Source organism: Xiphophorus hellerii, chromosome 13, assembly GCF_003331165.1.
Source record: "Xiphophorus hellerii strain 12219 chromosome 13, Xiphophorus_hellerii-4.1, whole genome shotgun sequence".
NCBI classification, from domain to species: Eukaryota; Metazoa; Chordata; class Actinopteri; order Cyprinodontiformes; family Poeciliidae; genus Xiphophorus; species Xiphophorus hellerii.
In genome coordinates, this window is record NC_045684.1 from 4,999,502 (window position 1) to 5,016,893 (window position 17,392).

Genomic DNA, 17,392 nt, shown 5'->3' on the forward strand with positions numbered 1-17,392 from the left:
GAGTTTTGAAACCTGAGTGGACCTTAGGCTTACTGGCATTATTTTGACGTCTGTACAATGTCACTCGTTCAGCATAGTGTACACAGAAGCCTACAACTTCTGAATGTGGGAAAACTTTTAAGGATACTTTTTGAAAGCTGTACCTTTTAAAAATCAAGATGATAGAAATTCATATTTTTTATCCATCTTCATTTTTTTCATTGTACCATTGTTGAAAAGGAGATGCACCATGAAGTTTCAACTACATAATTTCTAGTCCTGATTCAGACAAAATTTTATTTTATTTTTATTAAGAATGGAAAAATAGTTTAAAATGTAAAAATGGCTGCAGTTTCTTTTTTTTTTTTTAATTTTACATTTTTAAAAAATATGTATTTTTTAAAAAGGTCTTTAACATTGTCTAACAATCTGATGGGAACACTTTTGGATCAAAGCAACAATTTGTAGTATTTTGTTTTTTATTTGAACAAAATAAAAAAAAATGCTCCAGAAGAACATTCTATTAATCAGCCTTATGTAGTAACAAGATGAAGAAGAAAACTCAGAGATGATATAAGCATAATAATATTTACAGAAATTACCAACAAAAAAGAAAAGGGAAATTCTCATCATTATACACCAACTGTGACCCGTGAGTTAACTGACACCAGAAACATGATACTCGAGGTCAGAATGACCAATGGCTGACTTTAATTAGTCATTGGACCTTTCTTTGAAATGCACTGTCATAGATAAAAATGTCTAAAAACATAATCTTCCCACCAGTTCCTTTCTGGTGCTTTCTTTAAGTTGTTTAACGAGAAGCCTTTTCTACATGAAAGAAGGTCTTGTCCTTTCAGAAAGATGAGTCAGTCTCTGTTTGAGTTGAAAGCGGATATTTTCCCCCAACATCCGGAAGAATCAGCTGGAAAAGTACAAACATGACCTGACTTCAGAGGAGCAAGTGCTATGTTGTTGTGAAACCCTTATTTTAACATTTTCCTGAGTACTTTCCTATTTTACTGCCAGTTGCGCAATGTGTTGTATATTACAAAACAAAATATCTGCATGGGTCTGTTTGGCTGGTAATACCAGAACAAGTCCTGACGAAGTCATTATTTGTAAAAAAGCTAAATGGATATTTTAGTCATTCAGGTAATAAAATATTTCCAAATCTATTACTTCTCTGATTGTTCATTTTTAGGATTTTATGATCAATGCTATAATCTAATATTACTCAAAAAATACAATTTTATCATTTGGCTAGTGACAATAACATAGACCTCTGTCAATCTTATAGAACTGTTTCTAAGTTTAATTTTCTATTTTTGTCATGGTTGGTGGTGACGGGGTGGTAATGTATCATTTCTGCCCTGGTCTTCCTGATTTTCAGCTGGCGGTGGACAGTGATGTCCGAAACACATCACTTAGTACATTACTTAAACTAGCTTAGAGAAAAGACTTTAAAATACTTTTGTTAGTTTACAAATCACTGAAAGGAACCAAAATACATTAATGACCTGTTGTTGTTGTTGTATCAACCTTCCAGGCCACTCAGATCTTTGGGTTCTGGTCTACTCTGCATCCACAGAACAAACATGGAGAAGCAGCATTCAACTTCGAGACGTAAGACATAAATTTGGAGCTCCTGGCTGCTGCATGTTTAATTGCCCCCATAGGAACAAAATTTCTATGCATCACAAATCTGGAAGAAACTTCCAGATTTCTTCAAATCTGGAAGAAACTTCCAGATTTGAGAAAGTTTTCTATTCCCGAAACCTGAAAAACAGCTGAAACTCTGAGTTCCTTTAAATCAAGGCTAAGAACCCACCTGTTTAGAGTTGCCTTTGATTAGTTGTAAATGGAATATTGATCAACATATTTATGTTAATAATTTTGATGATGAAATTTGACAAAATCTAATGTTTGTTGCTTGTTTCACAATTAGAGAGTAGATGATGTTTTTATGACGTAAAACACTCTGAAATTCCTTGTTGCTGAAATTTGATATACAAATTTACTTGACTTGATTTTGGTCATTACCAAAATATTGGCTGATTTCTTATGTAGAGATCACAATTTCCTTGAACAAAATGACACAGACATTAATACAAAAATAATAACTTTTCAACATTTTTGTACTATATTTAATTATTTTTAGGTTTATGTCAACTAATATGAATTATTTATTGTAAAACATATTTTTTTACTACTGTCAGTTGTATTTTTTTTATTACTTTTTTTCATACCGTCACCTCTTGTTTTTGAAATGAACGTATAACAACTGCATTGAATCTCTTCATACTGCACTGGGGGTGTACTAATAATCTTCCAACATATCAAACTATCTAAATTCAAAAATACTGTATCAAATTTGAAGAAACATTTCTAGTTCAGCATAGCACAGTGAAACTGCCCAAGCGAAAGTTTTGACTGAAATGCAGGGCGACTCCCACAACAATAACAGTAGGGGAGAGTTGAAGTTGGTCAGACAGAAGAAATGCTGCCCTTACATGGTTAACTCTCCCTTGTTATTTTTATGTTTTATGTCTACAGCGGTGGTTGTTCGAACAATGTGTTCTAGTCGCACCATGGATTTTATTAAAGCCTTTTCTTATTGAGTCTGTGAGTCACTCTTAGTTCCAGTTAAAAGGTCTGTCCTGAGATTTAAACTTGATAGCTGAATGAGCAGGAACAATGGAATTGTGTAACAGATGTAATCTTTTTGCAGGCATACACTTTGGAAGTATCCCTTTGTGCAGGGTAATACAGTTAATTCAAAGTTGATGATAATGCCCCTCAGTCAGTAGACTTTTCATGAACTGACTTAGTGAGCGGGAAGCGTCAGTTGTTTCTGACCCCAAAGCTTGTTTAAGCAATAACTATTTGAGTAATCACCCAGATAGCAGACATGGGAAAACGAACTTTCAGTTTCTTTATGCCACTTATTTATCTTTATTATCTCAACAACTTTATCTTACAGAAATGTCATTTTTAAAAATACAATCTGTTTGCTCCTGAGCTTGGAGATCAAATGAAATCATCAAATGACAAGATGTAATCATGTAGTGTTTTGGCCTTTTTGTAACTAACAAATGCCAGTGAGTTGTTTCTTAGTAAAACCCCACGTCATAGCAACATACTGAAAAAGAAAGCTTAAAACTTTCTTAAGTCTTGGGAAAATGCCTAATAATCTAATATCTTAGCAACCACATTCTTTTGGAGGACTTTTGGCTCACATTTTGTTTTACATAAGTGCTTCAGTTCATTGAGATTTGTAAATAATGTTTCTCTGCACAGCTCTGTTAAACTCTGTAACCATGAGGTTAAGGTTTGGTTCCCTCCACCACCATGCTTAACATTTGGTATGAGGTTTGTACTGTTTTTGGTTTTCAACAAGGTCATCACTGACATAAAGCAGATTAATGAACTTTGAATGAAAAGAAAAATTCTTGTTGAGTTTCTAAAGCCAGATGACAGTAAATGCTGAAAACCTCTGTCATAGCATTATCGAAAACCATCTTTAGTTTCCTTCTCATTTCCCTAATGTCTTGTCATAGTTGTTCTGAGAAATATTTTGTATTTTCATCACAGGGCTAATAAGAGGCACCAAAAGGTTTTGTCAAAAAATCTTTGATTGCATTATTAGCTGTTGTTTGTTTTTTTTTTTTGATAAAATTTTAATTTATGTCTAAATACCATGTGACTTCTCGTAAAATGTAAACGTTTTGCCTAATTTAATTTATGATTCAGTACGATGAATATTTGGTGAACTAAAAATTACTAATGAATATGTATTGAGTGATTTTGGGTACTGAAAATTCAGCTAAAACCCTTGTGACCAGGGGAAGTCATGTTCATGCAATTCACATTTAACATTCACAATCATTTGCAGAAAAAGGCTGCTGATTCCAGAGTGGTAATAGACTCTAAAGATTATAATCAAATTCTGCATCACACAAGGTTTGATGAAATATTTGTTTGCCTAAAAAAAAAGTCTTAGACAATTTTGTATCCAAAAGAACTTCATACAATCAGCTTACTCACTCTGGAAGACTAGGTGCTTTTTGAAAAAGTGACTGAGACTGAGGCTCTACTTGCTCATACTGAAAGCCACTAACCCAACCAAAGTGGAGTGTTAAAGTAAATGATGAATGTAAATGCTTGATGCATGATTGTCTTTGCTGTAAATAATCAAGAAGTCATGCCATTAAAAAACCCATATCAAAACATTCAATGTCAGTAGTTGAATTTGAAAGTTCTTTGTTGCTCTTGATGTAAATATGATTTTATATGGTAAATCCTTGAGAGAATAAATTATGTATCATTATTTTGTGGTTAGTCTAAAAGGTATAACTCCTGATTTTTTTTATATAGCTAGAGAAGTTTAATTAAGCAACTCTTTCTTGTATCAATTTCTGCAATATGACAGAAATCAATATGTTTGATTTGATTAATAAATTTGTGGTTTTTCCCAGTGTCACTTGTTGGGCTCATCCATTTAACATGTTCCTTCATATCCATTTCATTCTGACATGTAACACTGCAAAAAAACCAATTGGTGCTTCTGTATCTAATCTAATGATTGACTGTCAGTTTGCATAGTTAAGTCAATTGATGCTTTATTAAAAATACCTTATCTCTACTTCTTTTGTATATACACACACATACATACATACACATATACACCACATACATATATATATAATACATGCTGAAGGGGAGTTCTGCCAATGTCATTGTGCCTGGGCTTCCAAAGCTGTCTGTCCTGCAAACATTGATACAGCACAAAAACATTTTATGACACCTCATTTATGCAGTGATAAATAATTGGTATATACTCCAGGCTGTCCCACACAACCTAGTAAATATGGTCATTTTCTACCATAGTATAACAACTGGTCAAATTGGTTAAAATAAAGCAAATTTACTCAAAGTGCTGTACCATATGGAGACTGAATAAATAAATAATCTACATATGACATACAGTACAGACCAAAAGTTTGGACACAACTGTGTGTCCAAACGTTTGGTCTGTACTGTAGCTATAGACCAGATCAGCAAGCATAAATATCTATGAATATGCATAAAGCAATCAGTATACTTTACTGTCTAATGTTACATCAATAATAGAAATTTTTCTAAAATCCATAAAGATGTGTTTGAAATATGTTGATCTAAGACTGTAAAAGTTTCATCTCAAAATTAAAAATGTAGAAAAATCCCATCCTAAATTGGAGTTCATTTTCTTATGACAGAAGCATCTTTGAACAGTCTTGTACACTAGAGTCCTGAGCTCTCTTCAACTCACTCTATAGGACTTAAATCTGGGAGCTAAGTTGGCCATGTAGTAAGGTTGATTTGGATCAGGTAATATTTCATATTTCAATATTCTATATGTTTTAAATCATTATTCTATTTCCTTGCACCACACCCAAAAATGTGTTAGCATTCAGACTGCATTTGGTGTATTTTATGGAAACTTAGTAAGCACAGGATGGCACTCTGCTACAGTTTTCTACCAGTAAGCTTTGGAGACATTTTTGCACCTCTATTGCATCCACCTCACTGTGTAGGAAGAACATAAACTTGGATCAGCATCCAACCCATTGGCCAGTGGGTGAGAGTCATGGGTTTCTGCATCATGTTTTCATATCTGCCAGGCTATCTGGAGATCCTATGTGGGTGTGTGTATATCTGTGTTGTTTCTATTGTACTCACATCTGTCTATGCCAGAGTTTCATGAAGAAAATCGAACATTACACATCATATTTACATTACGGGACAAAAGAAGGACATGGATTACAAATTAAAAGTTTATAAAATGTTATATTCTTCAAATAGCTTTTAAAAGTGGAAATATTTGCACCACAGATTTTGTGAAAAACATTTTTTATGTATCTTCACCAGAGGTGCCAGTAAATGTATAAACTGTGAATTTGATTGTAAAACAGTTCATTGGCCAGTAAGATGTAGAATTGCTGGGTAAACGTAATGTCACAATTCATGTGAAACTCTTCAGTGACCTTTGCCTCATGAGCAAAAATGATATCTATGGAACACCATGCATCTGTATTTTAAATAAAGGAAGTGACAAACATCCAGTTGTCATGCTGACAAATGCAGCACAAGATAACTGCAGAGAGCTTTTGTCTCCCTTTAAAATTCAGCTACACTTTATGCATAGAGGAAGTAGGGTTAGTTAAGAGTCAAAATACAAAACGCCTTCTGAGTAGATTTTAAATGCTTAAACAAGTCAAGTGGCTGCAGTTTCTGGAGAAGTGAGGCTCAACTATTGTGACTTACTTAGAAGTGATTTTAGTTGTTTGTTCAAAGAAATTATTTTAGCATGACATTTAAAGCAAAGTGGGGATCTGAAGTTCTCCAGTGAAACAAGGAAACATATCAGCTTTGGTTCTGTTAAGCTTCAACTACTGACCTTTAACTTACCAACTGACATTTTTAAATGTTCATTTTGCTAGATGATGATTGTGCACTTTCCATTAAACAACATATTTATAAGGAAGCTCAAGCAAATGTTTATTTCTGTTTTCTTCATGATTTCTGAAACACTTGCAAAAATATTTTGAGAAATTTAGAAATCAAACTCTGTGAGGTGGCCTTAGTTGGTTTGTTTAATTTGATTGTGTAAATTGTTCTGAGATATAAATAACCATTTACACAATGCAAAGGAAAATTCACTCTCCAACTCATATTTGGAGAAGACATGAGACCTTCACTAAGACTTATCTGATTCTGACCAAGACTTGGGGAAAAGGTTTTTATTACAACATGACATTGTCCTTAAATGGTGATCCTGCAGTTGCTAGATCATAACCAAATACTTATGACTGTGAAGCTGGAATTATTAACTGTTTATTCACATGTAAACTATTTCAACAAAATGTTCTTTATAATATTGTAATAGCTTCTGAACTGAACGCACCAGTGTTTTTGGAACACTCTGAGACCTTGAGGTAGACCTCTGCAACTCCAGATAGAAAGATGGTCTTATCTATATTTTTTTAACCATTTCCCTCTGAGATATAAACAAAGGGCAGTAAAAAATAGAACCTATTTTTTCCACACAGCTATATAAGCCTAAAAGGAACAAACACTCCTCTGTTGTCTGATTCATGGCGTAATGTCTGTGAACTGTCATTGCTGTGTTAGTAGAGTGAGCAGAGCCACGAGGAGACAGAATCACAAGCTGACAGGCTGACCTTTGTTAAAAGTTTCCATTTGTTAACTTTTTCCTTTATGTCACTGTCTTCTTCTTGCTAGCTCCTTTTTTTACCCCCATGCATCCGGTATAGAGGCAAGATTGACTTTGCAAATTCGCAGTTTGGTTCTAAGTTCCATTGAGGAGAACTGAAGGACATCAGACGCCAGTGCAAGATGAAAACAGTTTGGGCCACCGCAGAAAGACAACTTTGAGGCTGACTTATACAAAGGTTGTGCAGGGGCTTTCCTATCCACTGAACTGAGGAATGGGAACCACAGGTCCTGACACCTAGAGGCGACATATCAAAACTGGGTGTTATTTCTTTCTAAACTTTCCTTAAGATTAAAGACTGGTATTTATACTTACAAAACATGGAATAAACATTGATGGAAATTTTGATCAAGTTAAGTCTCTAATCTGCTGATAATGTTCTAAGTGTTTATTCTCAATTTCCTGTGGAATTGTTATTCATGTAGTTAGATTTTATGGTTGTTTATTTTGTTGTTTTTTCTGTATCATTACTTAATCATTATTTAGTGTGATAATAGATGTGATGCTAGATGTGTTAATTATTGATTACGTTTAAAAAAGGTTTTAAAAAATCTAGTATAATCAAAGTATTGTCAAATATTGAATGTCTCTTATTCCCTTTTTATAAAGTGTATAACTGAGACTCCCCAGAAATGAAAATGTACCATTAACAATTGATTTATGAGAATAAGAAAAAAGCTGAAAGTACTTAATAAAACTTAAGATTAGTCTATTGATTGCTATGTTTGACGCTGTTTGTTGGGGGAGAATTTTCCATTACACTTGCAACAGGTTCTTACAGATATTTAATAATTTAAGACAGTGTTACGCAATCTTGTCCTCAGGAAACACTTCAGGTGTTTTTCTTTTTCAACAACTCAATTCTAAAGAATGGATTATTTCAACAACCAGGCAAATTCTACAGAAACTTAATAATTGCTCAACATTTGTTTTAAGTCACATTGATTGTGAAACATTTTCCTTGATCTCTGGAACAACACTAAACTGACATTCTCTGTATAACATCCTCGTGCATGCTGACCTGCAACCTCACACCGTACCAGGTTGAACCAAAATTTTGTTTCAGAACTACCTTAGTTCCTTGTAGCATTGATGCTACAAGGTCTCATAAATATTCATCAGAGATTTTGGTACATGCTGACATGTACCAAAATCCGGTACATATGTATATGTACATATACGCTCCCAGAGCGTATTCTATAGATGCTCAGTAGCTCCATAGAACATCAGTGGCTCTATAGAGCCACTGATGTTCAGTGAACTCTTTGTCATTTTCAAGAAACCAGTTTTAAATTATTAGCATGGTACGTTGCCTTGCTGGAAATAGTTATCAGAAGATGAGAATACTGTGGTCAGATGTGGTCAGAAACATTACTAAGATAGGTTGAAGCATTTAAAAATGCTCAACTGACAATATGAGACCAGAGGTGTAATAAGTACACGTTCTCCCCACCAATACACCACCACCAGAGCCTGACGTGTTGGTACAAGGCAGAATGGATCATAAACTCATGTTGAATGTTGTAGCTGAGATAGAGATTTGTCAAATCTGGCAAAGTTTCACAAATTTGTTGTCTAATTTCAGTAAAGCTGTGAGAGCTGCAGTCTTGATTTTCTGTTCTTATTTTGACAAGAGACCTTCTGCTTCCATCATCCATTTTCTTCTAGATTTGATGTAAATTGCCTTTAGAGATAGTATTTTGCATACTTTGATTCTAGCAAATGGTTATTTGAACTGCTGTTGCCTCTCAATCATCTCAAACTTCCCTTTTTCCTTTGACCACAATTAATTTTCTTCTACACCTCTACGATTCACCGGATATTTTCTCATATTTGAGCAGTCTTCCATAATTGCTTGTATGAGAAAATTCTAGTAAATGAGTTGTTTCTGAAATACAGAAGAACATATTTTATGCTGAGGGCCATGCCACATTAAGAGTCATTTCAATCCCCTTTCTAATGATCTGCTTGAACTCCAGAAGATTTTGTAGACCATATCTAGAAAAAACGATGCAGAATCATTATTTGAGTAAATAGACTGAAACAGTGTTCCAAATAAAGTGGGTTGAGAGTGAATAAAGTGATTCTGTTCCCTCTTTAATCAGGAAGTGTACCTTAGTCACTAGGTGAGTCTAAAGAGACTAAATTCTTTGTTGTGTAAAGCAGCAGTTCCTTTGAATGGTGACAAAAATATTCCTACACTGATTTTCTTTGCAACATAGTTATAACACACTACTGTTACCTTTCAGTGGCCTTTGATGTTGCAATGTAAATCCCTTTGTTGTGATCTTGTTGTGGGTAGTGTAGGAGGATAGAGGTGTAAGAAACCACAGAGGTTAGTGCTTGATCATGTGAGCAAAACAACCTGATATAGGTTTCAGAGAACAAGTTCCTCTTGTAAAGCCTTAATAAGTCTCCATCTTTAAGATGTACATAATAACACGTCATGTTCTAAAAGCTGTCGGTCCAAGGAAACCTGGCTGACTGCACTGAGTCACTGACTTTGCAGCCACTAAAGCTCTTGGTCGATCATGTAGCAACAGTGCAGATTCATTGACATCATGATGTTAACTTTGAGGTTATGACAAATACTGAATATGCAGGTTGTGAAGGCATTAACAGGAAGAAACCGACAGCAGAACCTAGCCCAGTTTGATCACCCGACTCAGGGTAGGAGAAGACAAATTGCCTGAGGGTGATATAGGATTAAGGAAATCTCATGCTAGATCTGGATTTGTTATGTCAGCTTTGTCTTTAGCCCAAATGAGGTGCCCACACATGCTCTTGGCCTAAAGGTCAAACATAATACAGGCAACCTAATCTAATCCAAGCAGGAAGCTTTCTGAATGGGGTTTGCTCATTCCCTTTAAAGCATTCGTGTTTTTTCCCATGCACTTCAAAGTCCTCACACATCATGGTAAATTAAGCTTTAGTGACAGGTATTGAAACAAAGCCTTAACACAACACAAATAGCAGAGACAGGAATAAACACTTGGCACCTGGAGTTACGCATTTGAAAGATGTGACCAGGTAAAGAGGGAAGTGTGCCAAGTTTCAGTTTCAAACTGAAATCTTGTGTGTGAGGAACAGAAAGCAAAACAGGCTGAGAAGAATTAACACTGATCTTAAGAAGAGCAAGGAACTGTAGAAGACCAACAAAGAAAGAGAACCATAAGTGAAAAATATGACAAGACCCACCTAGTTTTTTCTTTTAGAAATGGCAAAAATTAATTTTGATTTTGTTTAACCTAGTTTAGCAATTTAGCTGATCTTTAAGCCAAATGGACAAAATTTGCAACTACATTTTTATGACTTTGCCCATTTCAGTGCAGAATAAGTTTGAAGTGCTGCTTTATCTTGTCATTTATGTTCCTTAAAGAATAACAAAATCCCAAATCAACTGGTTTTGCAGATAAACTATATAAGCTGGTCCTTTAGGGTGCTCAGTTTATCTCGGTATTTTTGTGTAATCTTGTTAAATTCTGCAATATGTGGCCTAAAACTGTCTTAGTGCTGCCCTTTTTGGGTTAAAGGATGGCTACTCTGGTTAAATCCTCCTATTGCATACAATGGTACAGCTCAGTTGTGGTCAACTTCACAGCTCTGCATTTGGGTATGAAATCATCTCACTCAGACACACGTCCCCATGGCGAGTCAGGAGTTGGAAGTGTGAGCTCTGTGAGCATTAATCAATTGTATTTCTCAGCTATGCGCAATCATGATTCATTTACAATGTGGGCATGGAGTGGAATGGGTCTCCTCTGCTCTGTCTGCATGCGGGGAATGCTTCAGGATGAGTGTATGAGACTGACTGCGGTGCTCAGGAAATGGGAGTGGCACTCGCTTCTTGCTCAGGATAGTTGCTGGAGAGCGATCGTTGCTTTCACGTGTTGTTGCCAACATCTCCAATAACACATAAACAAGTTTGAAGTTTTGTTGCTAGTCTTTTTTTATTTAAGATGTTAGAGGTTTCTGAAAAGTTGCTAAATACAGTGACAAAGTGACAAGTTGGCAGCAGTGCTTTTAGTGCTCGTCCTGACCAAACCACCTCTACTCATCCCCACACTTGGCCGTGCAGCTCAGTGTTTCTACTTCGGTGGAATTTTTCAAATTTTCCTTGAAGGCAGGGTAATGTTTTCACATAGGGTTTAGCTCCACTTTGTATATTCAGTAAACTGGGCAGACATTATGCAGCATTCAAATGAAAGGAGCTAAGGGTGTGGTGTGGTATTTCCGTCGTTCTGTAAGGACTCATTAGCAAACTAACCACTATGATGAACCACTGCCTTACCCAAAGTTCCTTCCAGGGAACTCCCTGATGACAGCAACATCGGGGAGTTGACCGATGTTCACCCAACTATTTCAATTGGGTGAAATAATTACTGAATGAAGAGTTAGCAATACAGGTGAGGAACTGATGGTACTGGTGGCGTTATAACAGACAGAGAACTAAAACTAATGTTGATATAGTTATGAAAAAAAACAAAACTCTTTTTTTGCTTTAGTTCCATGTTTAGATTTTATAAATATCTACTTTGTTTCAAAGCAGCTAGTTGATATTTAAAACAGAATAAAATAGGAAGCAATGTCATACAGTACCTTAAGTTTTTCCGCTACCCTGAAACCAACTTTAACATGGCAAAATTTAGTCAGCATATTACAAATGTATTTTTGTATTTCAAACTGACTGGAATAACAATTTAGAAGTGACTCACCACAAAGGCCTGCCTGGGCTCCATGTGAGTTTGATGGACAAGTCATAAACTCAGGCATTCAGACACATGATCTTCTTGCATTACCCCTTTACAGTGTTTTTCAGGGATGAAGGGAGTTTCTCTAGCTTTCTGTCATCCACAGCAGTGTTATCAACCCACTAACACTGTGGAACACACCCCAATAACTTGTCATTTACATGGACCTGAACTGTGGATCTTTGCAGTACCTCCAGAATTGCCATAGGCCACTTGGCTGCTTCTTTGAGTAATTCTTTCATTTCCCAGCCTTTTGTTTAGGCGGTCTATGGAGGGCCAAAACTGACTAAATTAAAAATAAATAAATATTAGTTTTTTCCTTTTCCATGCACATGCATTTTAATAAAGAACTGTAAATATACTTGTTTTTCCCTTTTTCACACGCATTTTCATCAAGAAATGTCTATATTGTGTTTAGTCTTTTCCTAAAACACATTATACATTTCCTCATCTCCTCTTTTCCTCATCTCCTCTTTTCACTTTACCTCATGCATATCTGCCTTGATATGCAAATGAGGAAGGGCAGTATCTTAAGACCTGTTGGTTAGCATTACACTAGCTCAAAGCTACTTACTTCAACAAAGATGGTGAGCAGTTTATTAGTGAGATGAAGCTTAGCAACTTTATTAGAAAGTAATGCTATAACTTCTGACTTTATTATTTTTTCCTTGGACGTACAGACACAATGTGTGTTTCAGTTAGCGACTCTCGTGGACACAGACGTCGGTTGTCAGGTATTTGTATAGTTTGGACAAAGTGGTCACTGAAGTTGGCTTCCTATTGTAGCTTTGGTGTTTGCTAATTTCTGCTTCTGCAAGTCTGAACGACTCAATGGGGGAGTTGTGAGGAAGGCGTGCTCTGTAATGCGAAAGCTTGACTTGGTGACTGCAGCTCTGAGGAGGAGCTGAACATGGAAGGCGGTGCTTGGTTCCCCCAAATGTTTTACAATCCCGTACGGATGCCACAGAAGATTCAAAGATTTCTCAAACATCCAAAGCAACACTCCAGGTTTGATTAGAGAATAACTTAATAGCATTATATAAAGCTCAAAAAAGTTGATTTTACGTAATACATTCTCTTTGAGATACTTTATAAAGCTTTCTGATAGAAGAAATACAAAGATGTTTGGGCAAACTATAGACACAAAATTCTTTGTTGGTGAGGAAAATAGCCATGTTTTGTCAATTCACTAAACAGCTATGAAATGCTTTGTGCTGGTTGGTGAGATAAAATCTTGATAAAATACATTTAAATTCGGGGTTGTGATTATGGCATACTGTGAAAATGTTCACAGGGTATGAATTTTTTTTATGATATTGTATTACAGTATAGTGAATGTAGTAAGATTTATCTTATAATAGACCACACTTTGCTATAAGGGTTAGGTCAATGTTTCTGTTGTTTCATTAGATGAATGGACAGACAAAATGTATTTTTGTGGGGATAACTGGTATTTCATACATTCTGCTGTTATGATCTTATTTTACCTTTTAGATGTGAAGACTTAAAAAACATGGAACAACACTAAATAAACATTGTATTGAAGGTTCTATGTAGTTCTTGGCCTGTGCATGGCTGTACATGAAATCTCTGAAATCCAAATTGTCTGGATACGTGAGTATTGATTGAAGATATTGGTGGAGCTGTTATTGTTACAAAAGATTAATTAACACTGATTATATGTGTTTTGTTTTTATTTGAGCAATGTATGCAGCAGTATTACATATTAAAAACAATAATTCTATGTGTATAAAATAAAAAAACTTTGCATATTTCTTCAAATAAATTAATATCTCTCTTTTGACAATTTCAACACAAGACATACCTAAGTAATACTTTTGAAATACAAGTTTTGCAATACAGTAAGTAAAAGTGAAAAGCGCTCAATCTGTCTTCAGGAGAAATAAATAGGGGAGGTAGATAAATGTAGACTGAAGCTTTTCAACATTTACACTATGAATTTAAAGGGGCAGCATTATGTATTCTCTGGTTTTGATGAGGGAAGAACATTTACATAATACTGCCCCTTTAACATCTATTAGATCCCCGCAGTGCAAATTCTACCTCCTAAAACTAAATTAAAAGCTCCAGTTTTCCTTTAACTTGGCATAAAGTGTAAAAACCTGCAAAAACAGAAATAAGACCGCATGTTGATATGACACAAAAAATCAAGTCTGAGCATAACAAAGCAGCCTGTGAAAAATAGAGGAAAAAAAATACAGTAGATTTAAATTAAGCCAAAGTTTCATTTAAATCTACCTCCCTATCATTTCCTATATGGCACAGCTTTAATAGATTTTTGTCAATTCCATTCAGCTTCTTTTGTAGTTTTTCTCCTGCGTGAGAAGCTCTCAGTTTAATCAGAATCACTGGAAGCTGCCGGATCTGCACTGGAGTTGCAGATGAAACCCAGCTGCTGATGCGTGAGTGAAGCTCTGAGAAGCTGAGCTGCAAAGTTTCTTCCTGCTTTCTGACGTCGCCAGATGGAAGCTTGTTCACCATTTGACGCAGCCGTTTGATTTTTATTTTGTGATGAATGAAGAAGGCGGGGACAATTTCTTTGAGATATTCAGCTCCGTCTAGAGAGAGGAGACAGACAGTGGGGACGTTATGACACATTCCAGCAACACAGACACGACAAAACTGTTTTATTTTCTATTTTCAGGAAGTAGAAAGTAAAACAAGACATTTAGGAGTCATAAATCAGTGTTTAGTAACAATTTAAATAACTTTCAGTTACTGAGAAGTGAAAGTATCTTACATGTATTGGTGACTTAGTGTTTAAATATAGAGGGCTAATAGAAGCCCAGACCACAAAAAAAAATCTATATATATATACATAATAATTTATGCCATATAAAAAAAACAAAAAAAACAAAAACATTTGTTATAAAATAAATGAAGGCAAGTTTATATCTATAGCACATTTCAGCAACAAGGCAACACTTTATATAATGAAAATAAATGAACAAAAAATAAAATTATTCTTTTCCTAATTATTTAATTTTGTTATAGTTTATTGATTAGTATAGCTAGATAGATGATCAAATATTCAAAGCTATTTAAGACATTAGAGAAAAAATTAAGATAAATTTAAACAGACCATTTGTTAAGGAATATTAAATATTTGGGTATTCAGTTATGCAGTAGTGCACTATGAAATGACTGAAACATCTGATTGGCTAAAATGGGCAGTCTATTTGACAGGACCAGCGTTAGTCGTGCCCTTTGACCTTTATAAATAGGACTGACAGATAAAACAACTGTAGTTTATGTGCTCCATCATATAAGTAAATAACCCCTTTATATTAACCAGCCAATTTTTAACTCGAAGGAAAATATTTTACCTTTCAGGTCTCTGCAGTTTGCACACACACTGTCATGCCAGACGGCGCCTTTCAGCACCAACTGCAGCCCTGCGTCGCTGCAGCTCTTGTGCTGTGTGCAGTTTTGATCAGTGGAGGAAATATCAGAGAAGGTGCCAACAGAGCAGATACCGCACACTGTGTCTCTCTCTGGTGTACCTGCAGGTGAAACACATAAACTATCAATAAAACTGCACTGTTATGAAAGTATGAAACGAAGCTAGTTTAGACAGGCTGTACCTTTGGTGAGCACTCCCTGCCCAGAGGGACACTCGCTGTGTCGGACGCACATGTCGTAGTCCTGATGGTAGAAGTAACCCTGTTTACACTCGCACTGACAATCGCTGTTTGCGGTGCACTCCTTCTTAACCACCTGGTTCCGCCCGCAGACTTCGCAGCGTAAACATCTCCCGATGTAGTTCCAGAGCTCCGTGAAGGAGCCCTGTGGACACGGAGCGCACTCGCTCTTTTTGATGGAGGAGCAGCTGGCGCGCAGAAATGTTCCCGGCGGGCAGCGGTCACACTGCAGAGGGTTTCCGGTGATCGGGTCGGTGACTTTGTAGGTCAGCGTGGAGGTGGCGCCGTGCACCAGCCAGGAGCGCACAGAGAGGAGGATGAGCAGCTCCGTTGAGAGGTTTAAAAACACCTGGAGAGAGAAGAAAAAACGCCAGGAAGCAAAACTTAGCATAACTTAATTTGAGATAGAAATAATTTACCCGAAACAATATGAGCTAAACATGGGCACTGTTAGAATAAATCGTATAAAACTGTTTCTGTCAGATGCTGCCTCCATAAAACGCGTTTGCCGTAAGAGAGCGCAGCCCATTTCTGCAGCACTGCCTCCACATACCATTATGATGAGGGTGATCTGGACCAGACAATCAGGAAGATGAAGTTCTTTCTGCTTCCCAGCTCTATTTATTGGGTGACATGACCTTTTTATAGAACCAGGGAAATTCCTCTTTACAATTTGCATCAGCCTTAATTTCACGTGTATTCTGAGTAGATTATTTAATTCAATTATTTTATCCATAATCCACAGGTAATGCTGCATATATATTTTAATTCAGGCTTTTGTGCAGTGTGATCAGATGGGAATTTTGCCTGGACCTCACATCTATAGCAATCAGAAGGTAATAATGGGAGAGTTTGTTAATATCAATAATTGAATTGATATTAACAATTATTTAATTACTTCTTGTAAATTGGATTATTCTAGTTTAATGTTAACCAATGGCAAAATTCTGTTTTTTAGAAAATTACAAAAGACCAATAAAATGCATGAAAATGTGATGTTTTCTACTACATAATCATGAGGAAGACTGTTGACTTGAAGGTTGACTTCCTGCACAAGGAGGGGAAGCCACAAAAGGTCATTGCTAAGGAAGCTGGCTCTTAGATTGCTGTGAATTTAATGCTGAAAATTAAAATAGCATGCCATTTGAGCAATAACAGAAAAAGGATTTGAAAAACGTGCCTAAAAAGTATGTCCATATGTCCTCGTATAGCCCTTTAAGCTGTAGAATCTGAGATTAGTATCTTCATAAAGCTATTCAGCAGAGGGAAGTATAGCTTCTGTATATCTTTGGATTCAGGCTTCTAAATAAATCAGAAAATAATGGAAGAGTTTGTTCATTTCAATTATTTATTTACCTCTAATCATTTGGACTATTCTAATTTAGAGTTAACAAGTGTCAACATTCTGATTCTTAGAAAATGATAGGAAACCAATAAACATTTGTTTTAAGAAAATGTGATGTTTTCTTCTACATAATCATGGGAAAGATTATTTGACAGCCGTCTAGCCGACAATTGTTGACTCACTTGACAAGGAGGGAAAGCCACAAAAGACTATTGCTAAATAAGCTGACTATTAAAAGAGTGCTGTCAATTGAATGCAGAAAAGTAAAAGAGCATACCATAAGACCAATAACAAAAAAGGATTTAAAAAGTTTGCCTACTGAAAAAACATGTCCATCTGCCTGGCCATTGCTTTCCTGTGCAGTTTCACTTGGAAAATG

The 17,392-nt window shown here is 35.8% G+C and overlaps 1 protein-coding gene across 2 annotated transcripts; it reads right to left on the reverse strand.

Annotated features, from left to right (window-relative positions):
• Nucleotides 1-489: 489 nt before the first annotated feature.
• Nucleotides 490-16,362, reverse strand: tnfrsf11b (tumor necrosis factor receptor superfamily, member 11b). Of its 2 annotated transcripts, XR_004341334.1 has the most exons (6): nt 16,222-16,362; nt 15,612-16,017; nt 15,354-15,530; nt 14,015-14,585; nt 917-925; nt 490-499 (listed from the first exon to the last, which is right to left on the reverse strand). XR_004341334.1 is itself a non-coding variant. In XM_032579805.1 (4 exons), the coding sequence occupies exons 1-4, from the start codon at nt 16,345-16,347 to the stop codon at nt 14,239-14,241; spliced, it is 1,056 nt and encodes a 351-aa protein (XP_032435696.1). In that variant the 5' UTR covers nt 16,348-16,362; the 3' UTR covers nt 13,683-14,238. The 2 variants fall into 2 exon arrangements, 1 of the variants encoding a protein (XP_032435696.1); XM_032579805.1 differs by lacking the exons at nt 490-499; nt 917-925 and having other exon boundaries at nt 13,683-14,585.
• Between the last annotated feature and the right edge of the window lie 1,030 nt (nt 16,363-17,392).